The sequence below is a fragment of the Accipiter gentilis genome, chromosome 11, assembly GCF_929443795.1.
Source record: "Accipiter gentilis chromosome 11, bAccGen1.1, whole genome shotgun sequence".
Taxonomy (NCBI): Eukaryota; Metazoa; Chordata; class Aves; order Accipitriformes; family Accipitridae; genus Astur; species Astur gentilis.
In genome coordinates this window covers 16,724,434-16,750,469 of record NC_064890.1, presented here as the reverse complement: position 1 = coordinate 16,750,469, position 26,036 = coordinate 16,724,434, and the positions used below count along the sequence as shown (strand labels likewise).

Below are 26,036 nucleotides of genomic sequence, written 5' to 3'. Positions count from 1 at the left end.
TATACCACAGCTTTCACCTACCCACCAAACAAAAGAGTCAGGTAGGTTGAATCCAGGTGATACCATCCTACCACCTCTCAGATCCTCTCAGTCCAGAACACAAGTTTTCCCTAAAGTTATGCTGAAATACATACATGATGAAATGTAGGCAGGGCACTATCTTTTCCAGTCTGAAGTTTTAGAATTATGTCTAAAAAATTAAACAAAGAGAAGGTAAACCTGACCAAGCAGCAATTTGCACAGGGTTAATAAGCAAAATGGTTGCACCAGCAGGACCTTCCAAAACAAGCTGCTTTAATTTTGGGACTTCAGAACAATTTACAAACCACTACAGAAATTCTAAATGTATTCTAGAGCCAGGGACAGACAAAAAAACCCAACTGAATGTGTAATTTATTTAGGCCATAAATAAATGAACTGTTAAAACACTCAGAAGTAGAATAGAGGCAGAAAGAAATGCCTGGACCACATAAGGCAATCCACACAAAAGACCTCAAAATCCAGTAAATCTGTTGCAAATCTGGTTGAGAAACATAAACTTCACTTTAAAACTGAAATCTCCTTCAAGTCATTCTTAGTGTCTCAGATATTCATCTAAGACTCTGTAAGTCCAAAGAACAAAAACAAATTTTTTGGGAAAAAAAGCAACTCAGGATCCTCAAGAACATCCTAACAATCAATGTTGATTGACTGCTGTCCTATATCAACCCCTCCAGCCACATTCACCCACAAATCTCTACAAGACTCAGTCTCTCAGTCCCTTTCCAAATACAAGACACTTATGAGTGACAGACCAAACTTCCAAGCCTACAGAACCCTTACTGACACAGATGAACTGTCCCCCAAAGTAGACTTCAAAACCTTCAGCCACAAGCCAAGGTGTAGCTCACACAGAGGCACAGAACCAAGCCATGGCAATGTCACTTAGATGTCCCAAAGACAACATAGCAGCACCCTTTATCCAGGGGGATGCTATTAGGATGGACTGCATACGAGTGATACCTTCAGGGTACACTGCAAAGATGACATGCCAGTCCCTATACGGCTTTGGTCACAGAGGGCTGCAAAGATGCTGGTTGAATCTCAGTTTCTGACCAAAAATTTTGAAATGTTCCAAAGAAGAGGTCTGCTGGACAAACTCCCCCAGCACTGCAAAGTTAGGGGAAACAGCTAACAAAGAACCATGTTTATGGAAATGAAAACCCAGCAGATGTGATTCAATCCCCTCACCCAGCACCTTGGCAAATCTGCCTGAATGCAATGTCAGTCTATTTGCTTTCACAGAATTATGGGGACATAAGGGGAAGGGCTGTAGGCAAGCCAGTCTTAGATGTTGATCTGAGAAGGGGCTGGGATCACACAGAGGACAGAAGTGACTGAAATTCAAGTTTTTTCTCAAAAAAAAAAAAAAAAAAAAAAAAAAAAAATCAGAATAGCTTTTGTTCTGCCTAAGAATAAAACTGATTTTAAGAATGTCCTGCACAATGGGAATTCTGAAATATTGTTTTGAAAAACATTTAGTAAAGCATTTTGCTCCAAATTCCTGAATGAAACCCTTGAACGGCTCAGAAAAATGACAATGGCTAGCAATAAATTATACATATATTTGAAAAAATAATGGATAAATGTTCTTTGTTACCTTCACCTGCAGCAAGGAAAATCTACTTATCAGTTAGTATTCTCCATTCAGCTTAATAGCTTGTACTTTTTAAACAAGACTACAAACAGTACCATGAATACTTCTTTTGCCCATGGGAAGAAACGAACTAAAGAAAGCAATCAAAGATTCTCAGTGTTTGATTTTGCGTTTGCAAAGCAACCTAGTTAGAAGTCTCTAAGGAGATATTCTAGAATCAATTGCATTAAATTATGTTCTGAGAGTCCAACAGCAAGTCAGAATACAAACGAAGCACAAAAAAGCCATGTTTCCCCTAGTGAAATGAGCACATATTATTAAAAAGGCAATCTGCAGTTAATTTTGGATTGGATTCTGGTCTTGTAGTGTAAAAGTTGAAGTTTTGAAAATTATTTTGAACAATTCAACATTTAGGAACCAAAACACTCTCACTTGTTTTGATCTTTGGTTTTAAAGTGAAATCATAATTAAAATCTATTAGGTCTATTTCAAATTTTTTTCAGATTCCAGTCTGTTCCCATGGTCTAAATCATCGAGGACTTTAGCCATCAGGGGAGCATAAGCTCCATCACGAGTGTATGTGATCCCTTTCCAATGACTGAAGATTTGCATCACCAGTGAGAAGGGATCTTTTTTTTTTAGCACTCTCCACACAGCTGAGGTGGTGCTTACCACCTTTTAACTTGGGTGTACACATCACAGATTGAAAATGAGAGAAGCAGGGTTAAAAGTCATGTAACTAGAAAAAAGGTATCACCTTAGGCAAAACACATACCTTTGTGGTATATAAAACATGTGCTGTGGAGGGGGTTTGTAGAGAACTCCTTCGTACACAGGCCACAAACCACTTAAAATTCTGAAGAGCGAACTCTTTCCACAGCCATTGGGCCCAGTGATTAAAAGATGCATCCCCTCCTGCACCTACAATAGCAATGAAAATGCAAAGATGTTACTATGCAGTATATGTGGCACAAGACAGTCAAAGACCCCTAGAGGGAGTTACGTGAGCATTTATATCAAATTATCAACCCATTTCATAATTACTTGCACACATTTATGCAACTATTCTGGAACAGTGGCATTAGATATAATATATGGGCTGAAATAATGAAAATAATTTCTATAATGTCTGAGTCTTTCTATAAACTACACTGATTATATCACTGATAAAACTAATAAAACTTTCTATAAACTACAGTGATTATGTCACTGATTTTATACACTGATTATGTCAATACACCACAGTCAGAGTCTATTATTCTAATGCAGATTAGGTCCAAAGGTATTAACAGCGTACAGAGCAGTGCTATGCCCATCAGTGATATTAATTTAAGCTATGGGAGCCTGATCAAATGTTTTGGAAAATTTACTTCACATTGTCCTTTTCCACTTAATTACCAGTGTTATTTTGGCTGTGATGCACTTATTTTTCTCATTTGAATATTACTGCGTGTATATATGAGTATATTTATGCATAATCACAATGTCATTGTCTATGCTTTACATAAATATATTGACTGTTATGCTTTCTGTTGTTTTTGTCTCTTGAGCAAAATGAATAAATACAACTGTCTACTTGACCATAAAGTTGTAATTTTACAAATCTGAAATTGCTACACTGAAGCCATTGCAAGTTTTGCCATAGTTAGGACCCTGTCCTCCTAGCTGCTAATTCCTATACCAAAGAGATGGCAAGAGGAACACTCTGCTTTACCAGAGTTAATTAAGTTAATTAAAAGACCTTCTGGAATTATTCATGTTAGTGTTCTGATAACTTCAACTGTTTTTTAAAACAATAACACCTGCACTGGAACATAAGATCAGGATATATATGGGAGTAATTCAGTAGAGGTCATCCATTAAAATTGTGAGCAGGTACTGAGTGGTATCTGAAATACTTTTTTAAAAACAATACAAGTTTTACTGAGTAAAGACTCCACGGTTGGGCTTGCAAACTATGCTGTCAACTATTAGTTAGTATTGCTCTTTGTGGTGATCAAGCAAAACTACAGACTCAATTTTTTCACTGTTGCTGTGAACTCACACTTTTAAAGGAGCCTATGTGAGTAAAGCATCCCAATTTCATTGAAATTAAGTAAAGTTGGATGCAGACTCCCATATACACCTTTGAAAATGTCTGGTTCGTTTTTCCCCTGGCAACAGCACCAGAAATCCTCTCTTCTCTTTCTTTGAGGAGGATAAACTACGTATGTCTGCCTCTATTGAGCTACTATGCCTACCTTTCTGGACTTCCCCTTTTATCCATATGCTCCTCCAAGTACTTAATATAAGGTACATGAATTCTGTGCTGTTTGTGTTAATGTGATGGCAACAATCAGAAGATTCTTGCATATCATCTTACTTTGAAGTTTAGTCCGGAAACCACCACATCGCCATTTGGAGTAATAATAGGAACATTTTCACAAATAATTCCATGATCAACATCAATAACTTTCCCTAGAAAGAAAAAAAAAAACACCCAAAAATAATTAGAGTTTGTGAAACCTTCCATTAGGCAATGATATGTAACAGTCCCTGTGCATGGCTGAGAAGTATAAATTGGCAAGTTTCAAACAACTCTTTTGTGTGCTCCAGGTTCCCCTTGTGGAAAATCTGGATAATAAATCTTAGCTAGTCAGAAAGACAGTCAGCAGCAGCCAGGAGTGTGCAGTGAATCCTAAATTTGATCACAAGTATAATGCACAGTATCTATCATAAATACACAATGCACTATAAAGACATGTTTATTCACATTCTACCTGTATTTACTGTATTTTGTTTTAAATATGTGGTCAGTATCAACCAGTAAAAAAAGTTCAAGGACAGCCTTAGCCACAGGCAGAGCAGTTTACCTTCTCTTGAGGATTTAATTAGAAAATGGAATCTACTTTCACTACCAGCTCTGAAACTTAGAGCCCAGTTCAGTCTCCTCCAGCAATGACAGCAAAGGGAGAGAATACTTAATGGCTTGCTTCCATCTCTTTCTGAAGCCACAGACACTGTAAACGTGTCTTGTAAGTATTTGCGGAAACCCACATAACACTTCACTCCAGTAGCTACACTTACTATTTGGATTTCTGGCAAATCTAAATATACAATCTCAGTTGGACATTTGGATACACTGTAACAGAAGGACTTTGAAATAAATTCTTCCGTAAACAGTAAAAAAATGAAACCAACTCTAACTTCTCAGTTGCCTGTTAATGGGTTTCTCTAACAGAACCCAGACAGCTGGGGTGCTTAGACAAACATCAGAAATTACCTTTACAGACCAGATTCAAAGGAAAGATTTTTCTTGTATTAGAAGGCTGCTTATTTTATAACTTAGACTAATGTGAACAAAGAAAAATGGAACTAAGGAAAAGTTGAGTTTATTACAAAAGGACAAAATAAGTTTTATTTAAAACAGTTCTGTGGTGTCCAACATGAGATTATGGAAAATGAAAGTGTTTTGCTGTTAAAAAAGAACTACTTGGGTACAGTGGAGAAATTCTAGTTAAAATAAATCTATGATAAAAAATAGTAATCTAAGTAAGTATTAAGTAAACTTAATTCTCATTTCCTAACTTCACAGTGTTTGATTGCAAGTTTAGCATGCTTTTAAAGCATATTTACGTGTAACCAGAAATAAAATTTGACAGCATTTGTACAAGATGTACAAAATTCTATTTCAACTTTAAAACTCTGAATTATCAGATACACTATGTATAAGGCAATATTATTATCAGTTAAAAATATTCTAATAGTTTTCATATTTTCACAATGCTCTTACTGACAACAGTAAATGCAAGGCACAAAACAGACATCCCTTTGTCACATAAATTTATATTGGATGATTCAAAAGGAAATAAGTAGTATGTGTTCAAAGAGTCTGTGGGGAAGCCGAATATCAAGACTTTTCTTTTCTAACAATGCAGACACATATATGTATGTGAGCACGTGTACTTTTATCCACATACAAATCCACTCTGCAGGGATTTCTGAAGTATCAAGATCAAAAGAAAGGAGGAAAAACAGTATTACAATGGGACTTGTCATGAAAAGTGTGGAGCCTGTGGCCTAGATTCCTCTGGCCTGAATTCTACTTAAGTCCTGGTGCACAGTGCTTGGTCTTGGCTAGCTGCCTCTGAGAGCCTACAATGACTCAGGAGCAAACACTAGTCACCACGATTTAGAAGGAATTCAGGCTGGATGAAATGTCTGACTGTATGAGAATCAAATCTTAGGAAAAGGCTCCAGAGAAAGAAAAGGAGCGAGGACCTTTGAGAAATCTGTGCTGAACGGCAGCACTGTTGAAATTGTTGAAAGCAGCTATTTCATAAAGAGCACTTTGGTGCCTTCAACTCTACCGGGGTTTAAGTTTCCAGAAGCCAAAGGGAGGGAATGAGGCTTTTCAGCACCACAGAAGGGAGAAGCAGAAGGGGTCTATTGGGAAAATTGGGAAAAGCCCATTGCAAAAGCTGTCTTTAAGTACCTCAGAGAGAAGCTGGACGCAAGAGGAAGAGAGAGGTGGCACATAATGGAGCACGGTAAGAAACGGATGTACACAGAAAATGCTTTGGGGAGGGTGGAGACAGAAAGATAGTGGCACCAGAAAGATACAGGATAGGGACAGGAGTGATAAGGTATATATTGACCAGATCATTTGGGAGGTGAGGGGAAGGGTAAAGTTGTCAGCGCATTTTCAGTTGAAAATTCCCACTAAATTATGAAAAAATGAGCACACGCTGATCTTTAGTCTCTGAAAATGAAGTAGTATTTTCATCAAAAACTACTGAACCAATCTGTCTTTCCCTCCTACCCCAAATAAAATAATGTGGTGTTTGAAGATGAAAGTGTTACAGACTCAGTTTTCTGAAAAAAATAAAGTGTCTGAGGAAAGCAGGCACTGTCCCTGTAAGAATAATAGTACCACCACCACCAATAATAGTATAGTTGAAATGCCTTTTTCATTGGAAGTTTTGACCAAAAACATTTGAGCAATCTTGTGTATTAGAAAAGCACAGAGTTACAAAATAGCAGGAGGTTAAAATGGAAGGCAACATGGTCTCTGGGGCATTAAGGCTGAGAGGCTGATCTGTTGTAGAAACAAAACCTCTGTTCACCTCCTGTTCCACTGCACCAGCCCCACACTCAGGGAAATACATCCAAATATGAATGAATTACCTTTGATTTCTAAAGGCCCATTGATGTGTAATTCTGCTTTATCTTCATTCTTGCTGTTGTTTTCAGACCCTTGAATAACTGCAGTCCTTTTGTAAATGCCTCTCTTCACCTCATCAAAGACTGAAAACATGTTGTAGACACGGGCAGTATAGCCTGCTAGCTCAGTAACCTGAGAAACAACAAATGCCGCATTTCAGTTATACTTCACAAATTCTATAAATGAAATGTTTGGCCAAAGAGTCATGAAAAACATTCCCAGCTATTCTGAGTCAGTGTTTCTCAAATGCTATTCTGGAAGGATCAATGATGCATCTTTCAACGCCTATCAATTTTCATTCCTTGAGATTCTGTGCTAACCCATATGCTACTCACAGCTCCTACCAGCCAACAGACAGAGACAGTTTGAGGGGGACAGATTTCAGCCAACATAAGCTATGATAGCTCCAGTAAATGAGGAGGTTGCAGAGACTGCTCTTTTCCATGGATCAGTAGAGTCTTCAACCAGCAGAGAATAGCTACTAGAATATCTGAAAACAGAGAGCTTATCATACAAGAGAAAAACAAAATCTCTGCATTTGCCAGCAAAATAAAGGTCCACAGAAGTGAGAAAAACTGGCATCTATAATTATTTATGTTTACTTCCCTGTATTCCTGAAACCTCTTGTAGGAAAGATGTGCTTTTCTGTGTAAAACAGGTAGCACCAGGGCATCCTAATCTAAAAAACAGTACAAAAAAGAAATTATTCTTCTGTCAACTGCATGTTAGAGTACCAGAGCTAAATCTGAGACCTTGGATTAGAACTGGGCATTTTTAAGATGGTGAGGTCTCTTAAGACACTTTCTCCTTTTTTTGGTCCTTTTGTCACAATTTCCACCCTGTGAAGACAGAAACAACAGATCTTTGGACCTGATAACTTCCTATTTTTGCGCAGTGACGCCACCAAGAGCTCCAAAAGAGCTGTCTCCATCTGCTGACAGCAAAGAATTAAACCTGGGGACCTTACTATAAATGTATTATTAGATGGTTTTAAAAGGATGAATTTTTATACTAAATGCAGAGAGCAAGACAAGAATAGTGAGAAAATGAGTTCAAGATTATAAAATCATTAGTTTGTGTTTAAACACATACACCCCATGATTGAGTTCACCTGCTATGGCGTACATAATTCCAAAATAAAATTCTCTATAAATTTCACTATCAGAGACAGATAGACTGTCTCTGGCCACATGGCCATCACTCCACTGGAGGTTAACAAGTACACAACATCTCAAAAAACTCAGTTTAAAACACTCCATGTTTCAACTCCATCAACTGTACATTGTTTTGCACTATTGGTAATTGCATTAACAGCTGTGAAAGTATTGGTCTAACACCACTTGAGGCAGTAGGTAGTACACAGGAGCTGTAACATCCTTCTCCACGCTGGAGTCTTTCCAGCAGTTTCAGTAGGAGCTCATGCCAGGACTGAGTGCTCCACACAGCGTCGGCAGTGTTATCTGATGGAGAGAATCCTGCATGTGATGAACGCAACTTGGACCAACTGTGCCCAGGAAGAAACATAACTAGTAGTAAGTTTCTAAACCACGGCCCTACAAGCTCGCTTTGTCAAAACACTAAATACTACCATCTAAACTATTGACCTGCAAAGAAAAGTTGAGCCCACCTCATCTGCATGCTGAATTACATTGACTGGAAGGAGGCTGCTTTGGTGCATCGGGCAAGAACTGGAACTTCACTACCACTTGAAGTGGATTGAAGTACACTGTCCTTTGAAACTGCCTGAATCAAGAAATAGGAATGACAATGTGGTTAAAGTACCACAGTGTCTCTTGAAGAGAAATATAAGGTAAAATTAAGGTGGAAATTCATAGAACTGGTCTTTGATCTCATGCTGTCTGGATTAAAATCTCACCACGTTATAAACAAAGTGAGTTTGTTCAGTTGTTCCTACTACTTTGTGGGTATTTTTGTTTCAAAAAAATAAAACCACAATGTTTGTAACTCCTCATGTACATTATACAAATTACTTAAATGTTGAAAATAAAATAGAAATTACATCAGTGTATAATAGGTTATCTGGCAGTATCTTTAGAGCAGGGGCCAAGCAAGGGAGCATAGGTCAAAATCACAGTCCATTAGAAGAACTCCCTCTGAAAAAAGCACAGACTCTGGCTATCATAAGGCACCAAACTACCCCTCCTCCTCCAATTTACAAAGCTGTAGCTATTATGGCTGGATTCCAAGTAATGGAATCCATAATCTTTGATTAGTTGCCTAGCTAATGCGTGCCTCCTCACACTGCACTGGGAAAAGGGGTCCCCACCAAAGGGACGAGCAAAAACCAATTAACAAATGCAGAACCAATATTCAGAAGGAAACGTTGAGGAGGATAACAGCACTGCCCCACTTTTCTTTTGTTTAACAGCCGGCAACTAGAGGAACTCCCAGGAGAGACCACAGATGAAAGCCCAACTTTATTGGAATTTGGGTGAGGACCTGAAACCTCATCTCTGATCTTCCAGATAAACATCCTGTACTTCTAGACTATTTGCTGTCCCAAGTTGGATTTTTTCCTGCTAAAATTTCTCTACTTTGCAAAATTACTTACAGTTTAACAGGTTCACAAGATACTGAAAACAGCCCTACAGTTTAGGTGGCCAGGAAATAAGCATTGAATTCTCTTTGTGTTTCACACAAAACATGACTGGAATGGGTTGCCCAGAGAGGTGGTAGATGCCCCATCCCTGGAAACATTCCAGGTCAGGTTGGACAGGGCTCTGAGCAACCTGATCTAGTTGAAGATGTCCCTGCTTATTGCAGGAGGCAGGGCCAGGGACTAGATGACATTTAACAGTCCCTTCCAATCCAAACTATTCTACGATTCTATGACACTTCCAACAGAAGAGTCCCAATACATTGGAGACAGACAGTCTGAATTCAGGCCTGTAATCCAAACAGAGGGGGAATTTGAACCTTTATCACTTGCATTCCAGGAACTTCTATTGCTCTCTGACGGCACCTGAACACAGGCATTAAAAATGAAATTTACATGTTGCACCACACTGGCAGCTGTGCACTTTAGACTCTTTGTGGACTAAACTCTAAAGATCAAACTATCAGTTCAAAGATCTCTACAGATTCAGTTGCATTAGAATTTGCCTTCAAAAATTGCACCTTTTTTTTTTTTTACGTTTGATATTAAATATAAATTCTGTTTTACTTTTTTCTCTCTTCTCTTTCATGTATGACAGATGTGCAGTACCTCTTTGTATGAAGACATAATCCTTTCAATAGCATCTGCTCCAGAAATCAGCAAGTTTCGTGATGTAGTAAAAGCTTCTGTTCTTTCACTAACCATTGCCTGTTTCTGGCCATCTTCCAATTCTAAAAGTAAAAAAAAGTTTTCTGTTAAAATATCCTTCTGAAAATTATCTCTACCAATTAAATTGTGATTAGAATGTGAGCCATTTTAGAACAGCTTTTAAATTAAAAGAAAGTTAACTCTGCAAAGACAACCTTTCAAAAAGAATTGGTGAATGTAACTAGCATAGCTTGGTTCAAAGAATAAGTGGGAGTATATGGAACTCATCTTCTTATGCAAAACGTCCTATTCTTTTACACTATTTGTCTACCTAGATAATTTTCCTTTTATTCAACCTAAATTTTTCAAAATACAAAAAAAGTTTTTTTGAAGTTTCTTTTTTAAGCTAAGCTGCTGCTAGGCATCAGGCTAGGCAGGGTAATAGGTGGATCCAGTGTGGCAACTCCTGTATTAGCAATCATTATTAATGTCCTCTGTGATGTTTGCATAGTGCTGATGGTCAAGAAAATCTGGGGGTAATTCCCTGCAGGTGTAATGCAACTGTTAATTTTATGGGCTATCAAGCAATGCAAGAGTATAGCAAACAATATATTTTACTTAGTAACTGTGCCACCTCCCCAACAAGATCAGATTCTAGAAATCTGGTGTCTAGAAATCTACATGCAGTGCCAAACCCAGACGTATCTTTCTGTATTTATTAGTTAAATCTAAATGTTATTTTGTTTTCATTTACACATCCATAAAGGTATCCCTACATAATTTCATCTGAGTCACCGAAATACACTATGGATAATTTAGGAAAAACTTTTTTTAAATTCTTACATCATAATTTTGCATATATATATATATATATATGATCTATATGTTACTCTTTCTGGCCTCAGATATTTTTATAACAATTTTAATTAATTGAGATACATGTTCAAATTTTTTTAGCTTGAAATATACAACATCCGTACACTGTCAACTAGCTGTATGTAATCTAGCCACTTGAGACACGAGAGGCATACTTTTTTAAAAAGAAAGACAGAAAACCTCTTGCAAAGGGAGAGATTACAAAATTCTTGCTCATGTAGTTCTCACTTATTTTAAAAAGTCATTTCCACTCCAAGAAGAATAAACTTAGGGGATAGGGAGAATCCAGTTAATTCATCAGTAAATACTAAATTGAAATTTGTTTCTTACTTCTCAGAAAACCAATTTTTGCTGGTCTTGTTGGGATTATAGCTCATGCAGCCCATGCTATGTAGAACCACCGCAATTAAATCATTTAGGACTCGGGTATGGTTTAACTCACTAATGCAGCATTCCTCCTGCATTGTAAATGCAGAATTTACTGATAGCTGCTTCCAGCACCCAGGCTAGCTCATCTAGCAAGAGTTTAGAGATCTCTACAAACCACTGCATCGGTCATTTTAGGGGTATTTGAAAAATTAAAATTATATACAATTTATGAGCATTTCACTGTTCCAAAACATAAGCTCTTATATTACATTCCTAACCCACCAGGATTACTTTTCTTGAACTTTTTGTCCAAAACATTTTTCATATGGCTGGCCTCTTGAGTTTGAAGAAGTGGTGCATTGTAACAGGGCAGACAGACTGTCTCTGTTTCATACAGAATTTAACATTTCCCTTTTCATCTTCATTTATGTAATTGATAGTCACACTTGTTTTATAAACAAAGATAAGTGTTGACTGTGTCTACAGAAATCAAAGTCTTGCTTCCAAAAATAGTTACTTTCCACAAGCTGATGAGAGACCCAACATTTGGAACACCAATGGTTTAATACAAAAAAGAATGAGAAATGTTATCAAATGGGAATCTTGGCTTTGCCAGTTAATTTCTTCCCTGAAATATGTAATAGAATTAGCAAATTTCAGTCAGAAATATGACTGCCACAGAAGATTCTTTTTTCTTTTTATTGCAGGGGATTATTTATTTATTTTTTTGTCCTGAAGTATACAAAATCTATTGCTTTACACCTTTAGTCTGAAGTCTGGTCATGGTACCAGTTTTGTACATATCCCTGATTCTAGTGATTTATCCTAAAGTACTAAATCCACTATTTCTTCCTTCAGATATGAAGAGACTTGCATCTGACCTGCTGAGGCACAAAGCACTGTTTTCCCAAGCAGGTCAATTGTAAATTCAGGTCTGCCTGATTCTTTGAATACCTGTTATACTTCAAACTGGTCTCAACAGTGTTGATTTGTATTATGTTTGTGATCCATCAGTATGATATGCCTCATGTCTCCATAATAAGCCCCATGCTTTAACAGTTTAGGTTGCTGGCGGCAAATACTCTTCTGCTTTACAACATGAGCCACTGCTGTGTCTTTCTTTTCTCTCACATTTGAAAAGTATTTATCAAAAGAATACTCATAAGTAACAGGACTGTTATTTAGTTTAGCATGAATATGAGTCTTTTTTTAATTCATGCTGTAATACCAAGGAAGTATTTACAATGTGTGGTTAAATGATCTTTTTCTTGACTGTACTCATTCCCGTCTTAGCAGAAAGACTCTTACCGCTTTTTCTGTTGTGCTGATAACCTTCACTGTGAGGTGAATTGGCTTTGTATTGGCTTTGTACAAACTCTTCTGTTTGGAATAGGACCTCCTGATATTTCTGAAACTGTTACCAGGATGCCAGCCAGGGTCCTGATACAGTGCCCTCCTGAGCCGTGTGATGGGCAGCGGCTCAGACAGCTGAACACCCAGCCACGTACCAACACAATTGCAAGTAAGCTAAACCACGTGCAGGCTGCACGAAATCATCCTACAGGTCAAACCAAGCTTGTCCAGCTGGACAGCCCTGATTTGGAATATAACTTCCAAGAGCTGCACAGAAAAGAATTCACTCATTCCTGATTAAATGTACCCAGTTAGAACTGATCCTCCCACAGACATAGTAGGATCTGTTCTTAAAAATTCCATTCCTATGGAATTTGTAGTACATTCCATGGTTCTAATTGCTTATAAGGAAGCCTGTTGAGGCAAACTTCCCCACTTGTCTTTCACTACCCCTCCTTAATTACCTTTCTTTCTGCTCTTTGGGGTTTTTTTAATAGCATCTGCAATAACAACGCTACTTGAGTCTCATTTCACTTCCTGGAAAGTTGTGATAGGATGTCAGAAATGATACCATCCAAGCCTAGAAACTGAATTTCACCTTCTCTTCTCCCAGGGAGTCAGGGAAAAACAGTGGCTCCTAACAGATCAACACATAAGAGAATAATTACCTGTAATTACACTATGGTTTATGGAAGCAGGAGATAAGGAAAATTAACAGTATAATTTTGTAAAGTGCAGGAGATGCTGCAAAAATCAGCCTGTCATCCCAACAGTGGCTAGTGAAAAAGGACTGCAATTATCATTATAATCTCGTGTGACACAAGGATCCTCTAAGCCCTCAATTCATGCTGTTTATCAGGCTTATGTTCAAAGTTGGATCTTTTGTGTTGCTCTTTCCTCAGCTGACTTGCTATGCTTGAAAGTTACATGCAAGACACAGACATTATAATAAAGTCTGTGAATAATAAATAAATACAAATGGCATTCAGGGGAAGTACAGTCTTTTGAGGATGTAACTTTAAAGAAACATTTAGAAATTAAGTAAAAAATGGTATTACCGCCATCTGCAAATCCCGTTGCAGTGATGATGGGCACAGCGACCATAATCATACCACAGCTACTCCAGACATACTTCATCAGGAACTGCTCTATCATGATGTACCATAAACGTTTGGACAAAATGAGATTCATTTGATCTGCCAAAGCCTTGTAGCTTTTTTGCAGTTGTTTCATTTCTACCTAGAGTTTAAAAAAACCCACATTTATACAATGCAACAAAGATGCACATGTCATACAAGACACATTCACATACATGCATGAAATAATCGGGTACCCAAGGCTGTGACTTCTGAGTCACATCTGCTGCATGGTACTTTATTTTCACAGTGCTGCAGTCTCACAGCAAAAGTGCACAGCTTTATGGAATTCAGTGGACCTAGTGTATGCTACAGGACGATGTACGCTATCATCCCTCGATAGCTCATTGGCAGCTTTTCAGTTCTTTTAAGTTCTCTGATATATACAAGAACAACATACAAGGCAGTCACAACAGCTGATTCAAACAACCAAAATAAGATTGATTCCACATCCTTTTAATAACTGAAACTCCTCGTACTGGAAAGCGTTTGGGGATCAATTATCTCCAATGACTTAAAGTTGCAGAGCTGATCCTTGAAATCCAACGCTGCTTGTGTTTGCAAGCAGTCTGGAGAGAACTATCCCAAGAGGGTTAACAAGTCAAAGAGAGTTGCAAGTCAGCATGATATAATGCATTCAGTTCAAGACAGTATATGTGGGAACTGAAAAAAAATGTTTAATTTAGCTGCACTTAAAACATTACTATAGGCATTTTGAGAATGATCGCTTCTACCAAAATAAACCATTTACATTATATAATCGTTGCTTGGACTGAAAGAGTAATACTTCAGGCTCCTTTCTAGCTTTCATTTTCACTTCACGTGAACACCTTTTTTTTCCACACTGTGTTTGAAAGGTGTTACAGCCAAAATTCACCTCTAATAAAAATATGAAGAGTTCCTTAATAAGGTGGCTTTAAAACAAGCCATTAGTTTATGTAACTGTGACTGCTGAGGTACTGTACTTAAGCTATTTTAAGACTCTGATGACTACATCTTTGCTTAGCTATGTAAAAAGAGTGTCAAAGGTTGTAGTGTGCTCTGTGCTATCACAGAGTTTTTTCCCCTCGACTTTCTGGTGTGCCCTGGTTGCTGTTTCTGCAGCATTATATCTGGTAATTAATAAACACAGGTGAAAAAAAAAAAGCTTGGAAAAGTTAGCAAAATGGACGGGGGGGGGGGGGGGGGGGCGGGGCGGGAATAGTAACGGAGATTAGCTTTCTAGAAAAGCATAAGAACCAGCTGCAAAACAGGAACACTGTCAGAGCCCAAGGGAACTACAGTCTGCTCCCCCCCAGATACCGCCCGTGAGACGGCATTTTCTCAAGAAACGGGAAGTGCTAGCTGTAAACAGGTTTAAATGTCAGAGGGACCCAAAGTGCTTGGAGAGGGCAGGAGGGGAAGCACAGGGTGGCTCCGGCACTGCAGGCGCAACCCTAACACCCTCCAATTTCTCTCCTCCTTACCTTGTGCCCTCGGTAAAAGGCGATCTCTTCCACGTTGGCAATGATGCGTGAATGCATGAAGCGCAGATAGCCCTTCTTGTGAGCCTCCTCAGCCACCAGCTTGCCAAACTTCGGCGAGCAGGCTTTGAGCACGCGGGCTGTAGCGTAGACGACGAGCCCGGCCAGGACCGTGGGCCCGATGGGGTTAGCCCCCCGGGACCGCGCCGTGCGGATGAGGGTGTAGGAGGTGAGCACAACATCCAGGATGGGCTTGGTGAGGTTGGAGTAGAGGTGCGCCACGGACTGTGAGAACATCATGATGTCCTCGGTGAGGGACTGGTCGGGGTTGGCCAGCCGCCCGTCCATGCTGATCACCCTGTAGTAAGTCTGGTTGGCAAAGTAGGTCTCATAGGCGTGATCCACCAGGCGCGTGCGGAAGGCGAGGGCCAGCTTGCACTCCAGGTACCGAATGGTGCTGTTCACGAACGTGGCCGGGATCGCGATCATCAGCCACTTGATTAATTTGCAGACGAAGCTCCGGGGCTTCTTTTCCACGATGCTCTTCACGATCTTCCCGTCGAGGGCAGCCACGTAGATGGAGAGGAAGGTCCTGGAAACCAGAGCGACCGAGTGGAGGCAGAGCAAGCCCAGCTCGGCGCTCACCAGCTTCGGGAAGAAGAGCTTGCGAAGTTCCAGCAGCTGCTTGAAAAATTCCGCGTTCGCGGCCGGGGAGGCTCTGCCGCGGCCGCCGGGGCGGCGCGGCGCCTCCCGGCCCCCTTCAGCCCGGCCGGCGTCCTGCGGGCCGCCCTTGCAGCCCGCCCGCTTCCCGCGCCCGCGGACGATGGGGTAGAGGATTCTGAGCCCGTACGCCGCAGCCAGCAGGCACGCAGCCCTCTTCGCGGCGCTCGCCCTGCTCCATTGCACCCGCCGGGCCGCCGCATGCAGCATGTGGGTCATCCTGCCCCGCCGGAGGCGCCGCTTCGCGCCGCTCCTTAGCGAGGGCGGCTCATAGCCAGCGGGAAGGCCGGCCCCGCCGGGTCTTCATCGGGCCGCCGGGAGCCCCGGCTCCCCGCCGGCCGCCCTGCCGTGACAGAAGCCGAGTGAGCCCTGCCCTCCGAGGGGCGACGGTTGCCTTCAAAGCGCGGCGCGTTGCACGACGCAGCCCGGCGCCGCGCGGCCCGCCCCGCCGACCACCATTGGCTGCGCCGCGCGGGGCGGCACCGGCCGCGGCGGCCCGGCTCCCCCGCACCGCACCGCGGCCGGGGCCGGGGTCGCGGCCGCGGCCGCAGTCGCAGCCGCCCTCTCGGGGCCCGGGGGCCGGCAGCGGCAGCGCGGGTCCCCCTCCCCACCCCCCCGGCGCTCGGCCCCGGGGTCACAGCGGGTCCCCGCAGCTCGGCCCGCTAGCGCCCCGGCTCGCCTCGGGCTGCGGCCGGCCCTTTCCTTCCGCCTGCCCTGCGGAGCAGGCGCCGCCTCCGGCCCCGGCCCCGCCAGCGGCGCCGGGGGGGCGGGGGGGGGGGGTGTACGGCGGCGGCGGGGGGAGCTCGGGCCCTGCGGCAGCCCCGGCGGCGGCGGCGGCCGGGCACCGCGTCACCCCCGGCGCCAGCCCGTGCCCTCCCCCGGGGCGGGGGGGGGGGAAGGGGGAGGGGAAGGGGGCGTCCGGTGCGGGGTGAGCGGCGGCCCGGCCCGGGCGAGGGCAGCGCGCGGTCGGGACCGGTGGGCGAGGGGCAGTCTCCGGTCGGAAATCTGGCCGGGCGGCTGCGGGAGGGACCCGGGCGGCACGGCGTCTCCGGGGCAGCGCTTTCAAAATACGCGTGATTTATTTCCTGTCCTCCTGTCAAAAGGAAACCGGTGTTGTGCTCTTGCAGCGGTATTGGATAAAAACAACCCCGACCGATTCTCACGGTTCCCCAGGCTAAATTCGCACAGGGGAATTGACAGGAAAGGCAGTTGTCTTGCTGCTTCGTTTTTCTCTCTCCCTGTTTTCTTATTTCTACTTACTCACTTGTTTGGAAAAGGCATTGTGTTTGAAGTTGCAGGGGAAGGATCAGAGAACTTAAAAAAAAAAATACTTTGGGTCCTCTCACACGTTGAAAATGAAGTAGTAAGGTAACTGCATCAGCTGGTATATGATAAAGCATTAGTCTAGGAGGTGTGTGTACAAGCAGATTTGAAAGAAGTGCTGTTAGGCACTTAGAGGAGTGCCGAGGAGTCCGGCCTTCTGCTGGAAATGGAGAGTGAGGCCACCAACCTCACTGTAAGTTGGAATATGTAGAGTTAAATAAAGTCACATTACTGTTAACTAAACAGCCCTCTTTGGACAGAGTGCAGTGTTGATGTTTAGATAGCAACACAAATTTCAGGATGAAGAAATAGTATCTTTGATTTGAGAGAGCTTTGCTTTTAAAAATCAGGTACCACATATCAAAACATCCAGCTACCTTCCAAAACCCCAGTAAGCCAAGACCTGCAAGACAAGACCAAGTAAGATCTATCTCTCACTTCTTCCTAGGAGGTTACACAAATTGTGCTGGACAGTTACGTAGGGAAGATGTGGGGTAATCTTGGATTTATTAGACTTTCTGCTGGTGAGGACAAGCTAGAGATCTGGATAGAGGTCCTTCTAGCTTTTTTTTTTTTTTTTAAATACACAACTCAAAGATAGGAAAATGTCAAAATCTGACCTAGTGCAGTACAGCTAACGTTCAGTTTGTAGGTAGGCCTGGTTTCACTGCAGATTATTTTGTCAGTAACATAGAAGGGTTTTTCAGCGCGCAAAGACACTGACAAAATACACTGTCTAAGAAATTGCTTCGCTTAGGGTTTGTTATTTTTTAATCATGATCTCCAGTTGAATACTTCCCATTCTGGCTTGTGTGTGTCACAGCATACTCTCAGATTTTGCCAAACCACAGTTATTTGCAATATTCCATTACTCTAGCATTTTCTTAGCAAGGGGAAGGTTCACAGATCTCCTTCACTTCTGCATATCTGCTGACCTTTCACTTCACAAGATCCTGGAGGGCTGAAGCTTTTGGTGACTTGGTGGCAAGTGCAGACGTACGCCCCAGAGTCAGATCTGTGGGAACATTTAAGTAAAGCAGATCTGACCATGCAGTGTTTCAGTCAATAAAAGCAATGTATTTTCTTCTTTTGAAAGTATGGAGAAAAGCCTGAACTGTTGTTTTAAATACACCCTTTCTTCTGTTCTTGCTGCCTGGAGAGTTTTGCTCTGCCACAGTCTTGCTCTGTAATCCATGCACAAACTCCTCTTTGTGGAACACGGCCTTAGGTGGTAGATTTTTATTTTAGTGGTGAAGACAGCAATTTTACTACATTTAGTAATAATAAAATTTCTCAATATTACTGGAAAAATAATTACCAAACTGCAGTAATACTGGTGCAGTGTTCAGTGCTCTGTTGTCTCTGTAATTTCTACTGACTTTATCTTAAAACTTTTGAAGATAAATGCAATCAAATAAGTTTGAGTAACTGAGGCTGTGGGGTTGGGGGGTTGTTGATATTAGAACCAGAATGTTTGGGGGTTTATCCTCTCTTAAGGAGAACGAGATACTTTTTTTTTTTTTTTTTCTCCTAGTGCCAAGTGATTGGGTTTTAGTCATATGGTTAGTTTTCATTAAACACATTAAAATAACTTGTGTGCATTTTCTGAATATAGGAATCAATAACTGAGGAGGAAGAGTAAGAGGCGCTTATCCTATTTTTATAATTATTTAATATTCTGTAATAATTTTTCAGTATTTTTAAGTCAATATTCCAACAGAACAGAATGCCATAATTCTGCTCCCAACTACCCCAAATAAAATTGTTTATTATCCAAACAGTCCTTCTCTGATGACTGAAGTAACAGAATCACTGTCAATAGAAATGATTTGTGCTTGGGTACAACCACAAAGCAGAAATGGAAACAATGAGTATCAGGCTGACTAAACTCCATGAATGTTTGAACATGTAGGAACTGGAGTGTAATCATGGCAATACTGATGTCTCTTTTTTCTCTTCTATTTTATGCCCACTGGCTCCCACTCCAGTGCTTTGTCCTTGCACAACTTTGTGACTGCAATGGAGATAGTGGAATTGAAGCATGCAGGTTATTATGTAAGAGATACCAGTCGGTATTACTCAATGATCATTTTTGTACCTTTTGATTCAATGTTTGAAAAAATAAAGCATGCAATTTTTGAAGCAAATGTCCATTTACCTGATGTCTTATATGCTCCTAACACAGAGTCCAGTGGCTGTAACATCAGTCTTTGCAGTAAACTGGAATTTCCTTGCTGCTTACGGAGTTATCCACTGTGCCATAAAGACATAAAGGTACTGAAAAATAGATATAAATGATGTATTTTATATCATTGCTATTTGGGATATTTACAATTTAGATACACTTAGATCATGCATAAAGTACATAGCTGCTTATACATGGATGAAGTATATGTGAAACATGTATGAATCCACACAGTGCCCATTGTTTTCAATTACATACGAATACTGAACTGTAAATCATTTCTAAAATATGGTGTATTGTAATATGGTGAGCTAGCACCATCTGGTCTTTTTCTTTAATTTTGAGCTGTATGTTTACATAGTGGTGTGGGAATTTTAGGGCTCACTGTGAGCCAAATTCAACAGAGGATGATCATACAAGCCGTTATTCAAGTAAATACCTTACTTTAAAGTACTTCCAAAGTTTCTGTTGACTTAAATGTCATCACTTACATAAGTACGGAAATACACCCGCAGAATTAGTTTGCAACATCAGGGTAAACCAATGATAAATTAGACCTTTTCATCAGAAAAGGGCGATAAGATACCTGACCTTTGATTTCAGATTTGTAGCAGCAGAAATTGTGTGCTTATTCTGCCTGGTTTAGAGAAGCTATTGGCTATAATCATATACCTCAGTAGAATATCCAGACACTGTAATTCATTTAGGATCTGGAGGTCTAAGCCAAGCAAGAAGCTTCGGTTTTAACGTGACAGATATGGAAGTTTGTTGAAGAAGTGTCACTAGTGAGACTGGCCTGATCCTATCAAGCAGTTGGTTCCAACTGTTTTGGTCCTAATGAGGCCGTATGGTACCCAGACTAGCAGAGATGTGTTATGGCAAGAGGGTAGAGAGGAGAGGGGAAACGGGAAGGTCCTGCTCTGTTGTTTGGCTCCTGAGTCTAGGCACCACAGAGATGGTGTAAATGGGGGGCAGTCCTGCACCAGTAGTCCTCTTCCCCTTATTCCATCTTCAGGGAGATGATACATACTTGCTGCTGTAAATTTAAACCCTGCATAACTTGTAGGTTATGAGAATTTTATCCTTGAGGGATTTAGGTAATCTGGCTGATGGGACAATCAATAGCAGACCAATCAAACTCTTCTGACATCTCAGAACAGCATGATTCTAGACAGAATACAGCTCTAGAAAGACGTGTAAACAAGTAGGTTTCCCTTTACAGAGAGAGATACGAAGAGGGAAAGGGCCAAGGATACAGAAGATCAGTGTCAGCTGTTCCAACCACAGTGAATTGCTGACTAATGATCTCAGACAAAGAATTACACTTTTAATATTTAAGCTTTAATACTTAAAAATTTTCATATCTGGATTTTTTTAGACATATTTCTCTTGTTAAATTTATTTCTTACTCCATTCAAATGATTTGACTGAACCCAGCAATTCCAGAAAAATACAATTATGGAAAGCACATGTCTATTTTATGCCTTCAGAAGTCTCAAATATGTTACTTATGTATTTCAGTTTTTGCTTTAAATCTGTAAAGGGTTCTATTCTCAGATCATCTAAAGAAATGCTAACATTACCTTATTAATCCTTTTCTCAGGTGCATGGTAAACACTTGAACAAGCTACATGTGTAGTGCAATAGTAGAGGTATAAGTGGTAAAATCATGTAGCTGGTATCAATTAGCAGTGGTTGTATTGGGACTGCCTGCAGCAGAGCCAGTGTTCTACTCTGCAAACGTGCAGGCAGGAATAAATCCACAAAAATAATCTATCCTATTGATGCACCCCAAAAATGAGATCTGCTGCCATCCTTTTGTTGTGCCTCAAGAATTTATTTGAGGGTTTACAGCTGGTAGGTATGACAACAAAAAGATTGTCTACTCTAATTTATTCATTAACTCTTATTTGGGAGGCTTCTAAGTATTATGAGCAAGCAAACTGGTTCAGGCCAGTGCTCTACCGAGCACAGTATTCTGTCTCTAACAATAGCTCTAAGAAGATACCCAAGAAAGAAAAAGAATTGCAATTACATATGATGCTACCTCCCCTGCTGTAGCTTCATACTATTCCAATGTGTGGCCATTTTCAGCTGTGAGAATTTCCTGAGACTGGGAGGTTTTTCTATAAAATATTCCACTCTTACAAATACTTGTCCAGTCTCTCTTGAAGTCAGGTAAACTCTTACATAAATAACATCCTTTGGCAAGCAGTTCCTCAGATCTACCATCCTGTACCTGAAGAATCACTCCTTTTCGCTTGCTTTGACCCTGGCTCCCACAAGCCCCACTTTATGGCCACTTTTGCCTGTTCTGGACGAGGCATTCAACAACAGAGCGCTCTCGCTTTCTCAGTCCCTCTTCCTGCCACCACCACCCCACCACTCCCAACTTTCCCATACCACTCATGAGTTTGTCAGCCTCTCTTCCATATCGGCTCCCAGCCCGTGAGTGCATGGATGCAAGAACTAAACATTCTCTCCACTCTCTCTTGTATTTTAGCCAATGGCAGGACCTTCCCTTTTATTTCATGGCTGCTTAATCTCCTTAAAACCTTCAGTAACACGTGTTGTCAGCAGCCTTAATTAAATCCATGAAGACTACAGCAATGACTCTTTTCTACATGCTTATGAGGCAGCACTTCATCTACAGAAGCTATGCTGGCTTTTCACATGCTGGCCTATATTATAGTTCCTGGTATATTTTGTTCTGCAGAAGCAGGCTTTCTGGATTGCCACAGAATCTTTGTTGGGATTTTTGTGGGGTTTTTTTAGTTGTGTCACATTTGCTGCCCTCTAGTCTCCAAAACCAATTTAAGTGGTCCTTTCCACACTGCTGCATTATGGAGCTTTTCAGTGAATACCATTTAGTCTTGGTTCTATGCTAGTGTTCATTCTGTCTTGGTAAGATCATTTTGACCTCTTCTAGTGTTGTTTTCACTTTGGACAGATGTGCTGAGTTCCCCAGAAAGGATTCCTGCATAAAATTCTCCTTGGTTTCCTCATCAATGAATACTGATGCAAAAAAACTAACTTATCTTTTCTGTAACATCCATGTCTCCTCTGAGCACTCGTGTTGTACCTTGGTCATCAGCTGACCCTGTAGACTTTCTTGCAGGCTTTTGCTCCTCATTGATATGTAAGAAGAACGATTTAGTAGTTTGGCTCCTTTGCCTAGTTGTTTCCCAAATTCTTTTTGGCCTATCTAATTGTATTTTTATGTTTATCAAAGTTCATGTTCCTTTCTGTTATCTTCTTTTGAATGCAGTATAGCTTTTTGCTATGTTTCAGACTGTCTCTTTGCTTCAAGTCTGGTATCCTTTAGCTTTTTCCTAGCCACATGTAAGTTTTTAATTCTTTTAGCTCCCTCTCCTAGTTTGTTTTTAACAAGCCTCATTTTGTTCCCTTACATGAGTTTAGCACAACTATAGACAATTATTTGGTCTTTGTTGCTCTTTCTAGAAATATTGGTTTTATAAAGTGGGGATTCCAGTGTAAGACTCTGAACCCAATCTTGTGTGTTGTTCTCCATCAAGCCAAGGACTGCACTTCATCTTGAGGGCTCATCTGTGAAAAATAATTCCATCTAAATAATACCACCTAAGAATGGCAGCTGCTTCATGCAGCAACATGTCAATATACTGTTGTTGATGGTACTGTCCTGGCTGGTGCTTTGATATGTAGATCCAGTCCCATGTTCTTCCCAACTGGGCCTTGAATTTCAACCCATGTAGATTATGTGCTTCTCCCTGAGGTGGCTGGTTTGCTATGTTTGGAAACTGTTTAGCCTCTCTACTATCTAGTCTTCGGACTGATGGCATCATCTCTTTCCATTTATGCTCACTCCTAACTCCTTCAAACCTAACGTAATAAATCCAGCTCAGCAAGGAGTGCGTATTGGTTGAAACAACCACAAAAGGTGGTCTCTTGCCACACCGTTTCAAACGTGGCAGGGGCAAAACTGATCTTCTGTTGAATGCATGGGTAGTCATTGATTTCAATGTATGTTGTAGGTATTTAAACTGGGGGTTCATACCAAATGAATGCTACTCATCTCATACAGCAATTTACTGTCATTTTTCTAATCTAATGCTGATACCTTTTACATGAACATAAGGAAGCCCACTGTGTTTTTCTCTAGATGTTCGGCTGAAGATTAATGTTTTGTGGTGAAATATAAAAATCCTTGGGCTTCCTGCAATTTCTAGAATTCTTTGAACTAATGCGCTTAGAGTTGATCAAAAAGGGTCTCTGACCTTTAAGGGGAACGGACTTTTCATTAAACTAATTGAAAGAGTTCTGTCTTTCAAGAAGAACTACTTTTTAAAGGGGAAACTTTGTTTTTAAAAGAAGTTTTGTCTTCTGTTTTAAACCTCCTCAGACTCAATCATGACTTTGCAATATCACAGCCATCTTTTAAAAAGAACTCTTTTAGGGCAAAACCACCAATGAGGTTAGTATAAAACACGACAAGGACAGTATTACTTGATTTCTTTATAATCTGGTCTCTCAAGGAAAGGAGTGGGCAGAGGAGCATTGACTGGTAGAAGACCATGCAACTCTGTAAACAAAGTTTAAGCACTGGATTTGCCAAACAAAATCTTTCACTTGGAACAGACTCACATTTTTTTCAGTTATGCATTCCTAGCATTAGATAACTAGGTCAATGTTTAGGTACCTAAATAACCGTATCCTGGCATTTAACAGTACCAGAAATTCCTACCCTGGATAGAGGATTCAAAAGCATTTGAGTTACTCTGCATCTTTTATGTAGTTATCTACGGATGCATTTAGTTACTAATGCTAGATATCAAGATCAAACACTGTGGGCAAAAATCAAAGTTAAAATATGTTAAATTAACACCAAAAAAAATCAGTAATGCTGTAAAATATTTAAACCCAACTGTGAGAATCCCCAGGGTTGTTTTTTTTTACTACACATTCATCTGTTTAGTAATCCCTTCCTTCGTTATAATGAGCATTAGAGGAGGACACTTGCTGGGAAGTGGAAGGTTCATTAAAAAACATGAGAACCATTTGCAGTTAGTTCTAAGAAATTAGTTGGAAACACATCTTCTCTCTCTTTCTCTCTCACTGTGTCCAGCGAGTATGAGATTGTACATAAGCAATGTCCATTCGCTCAAGGGAAAGACTGTCCTGCTTAGGGAAAGAAGGGTGTGCAAACCTTCAGGGTACAATAATGCTGCAGACAGTAGCACAAACTTTCACTTCATGCAGTTTCAAACAGCTGCTTCCTCTCTGGGTGTTGGAACATAGAGTAGGAGCCTAATTTAGGTACCCTGAGGCATCCGTCAGAAGACCCCCCTCTCTCTTATTTGATTATACAGGAGTTCTGTGAGGACTTAGTCAAAGCCAAAAGTTGCACGGTCAACATTTCAACAGCAGCCTTCCTGGAGAAATGCGTCTTCCATCAGATAGATAGTACACTGCTTTGGACTGCTTTGCTATGTCACTTATATCTAGAGCTGCTCTGATAATGAAGCAGCATGTTGGAGGAGAAAACTAAAGTGCTGAAGGTTGGAAAGCTGTTGTGAAGAAGATGCTGTATAATACTTTCTTAACAAAGGAACATGAGATGTAGTTATTCTGAAGAGTGGCTGTTAAAAAGTTACAAAAAAGGGAAATCTTCAAGGCTTTTTTTCTTCTTTAAAGTCCAGTTTCTGATGCACAGAGAAGTCTCCTTGTTCTATACTTAATTCACTCTCCAGACAAGCAACTAAGCTCCATGAAACTCATGACCTTTAATAATAATGTCCTCCAATTCTTCGAGAGTATGACATCAGTTAGAAATTCAAATCAATTATTTCAAAGTTTTCAAATATTGACAGTCAAGATGCAATATTTAGACACTGGAAATCTAGAGTCATATGCATCTCAGGCCTTATTCTACTGTTTACTTTGCCTTCATCAAAGAAAGAACTGATTCTTTATTTTATGATCGTTTGAAAGGTGTTTTAGCTTTATCTGCAGAAAGTAATTAATTGAAGCTGCCACATCGCTTTTCCTGGTTTCTGCAAACTACTACTAACTATGAGATTCAATAAATCAAACATAAAGAAAAGTGCAGTCTTTTCCTTTAAATCCAGATAATGCTGTGGAAGAGTAAGAGTAAAGGTGGTACAGAAAATATTATATGTTAGAAAAACAGAAGTAAAAGAGATTTGATTATGTCATGCCTGAAACTACCTCTTGGACATAGTATTAACAAGTTAAACATTTACACTAGATGGAAATGCAAACAAAATAAAAAAGATTGTTTCAGGTGATGAAATGAGTTAAATAATCTTTCAGTCTGTCATCTGTCATAATTGCTTTAGAGGCACACACACTTAAACTATAGATATATTTTGCTATGAAGATTTTAATCTGGTGTTGTTACAAGAAACAATTATGCATACTAATCAGAAATACTGGCGATATCTCGACGATAGAATATTCTGTCCAATGAGTTTATTCAGTTTAATTGGTGATATTTTAGAGAAGCAG

General features: G+C 40.5%; 1 protein-coding gene across 1 annotated transcript in view; it reads right to left on the bottom strand.

Annotated features, from left to right (window-relative positions):
* The window catches only part of ABCD2 (ATP binding cassette subfamily D member 2), a 47,649-nt gene extending 31,160 nt beyond the window's left edge, over window positions 1–16,489 (bottom strand). The window contains exons 1-6 of the mRNA XM_049814296.1: window positions 15,305–16,489; window positions 13,761–13,941; window positions 10,066–10,187; window positions 6,803–6,971; window positions 3,999–4,093; window positions 2,412–2,557 (exon numbers count right to left, since the gene is read on the bottom strand). Of these exons, the coding sequence (XP_049670253.1) occupies window positions 2,412–2,557; window positions 3,999–4,093; window positions 6,803–6,971; window positions 10,066–10,187; window positions 13,761–13,941; window positions 15,305–16,240 (1,649 nt within the window). The 5' untranslated portion in view covers window positions 16,241–16,489. The remainder of the gene's footprint in view (window positions 1–2,411; window positions 2,558–3,998; window positions 4,094–6,802; window positions 6,972–10,065; window positions 10,188–13,760; window positions 13,942–15,304) is intronic.
* Between the last annotated feature and the right edge of the window lie 9,547 nt (window positions 16,490–26,036).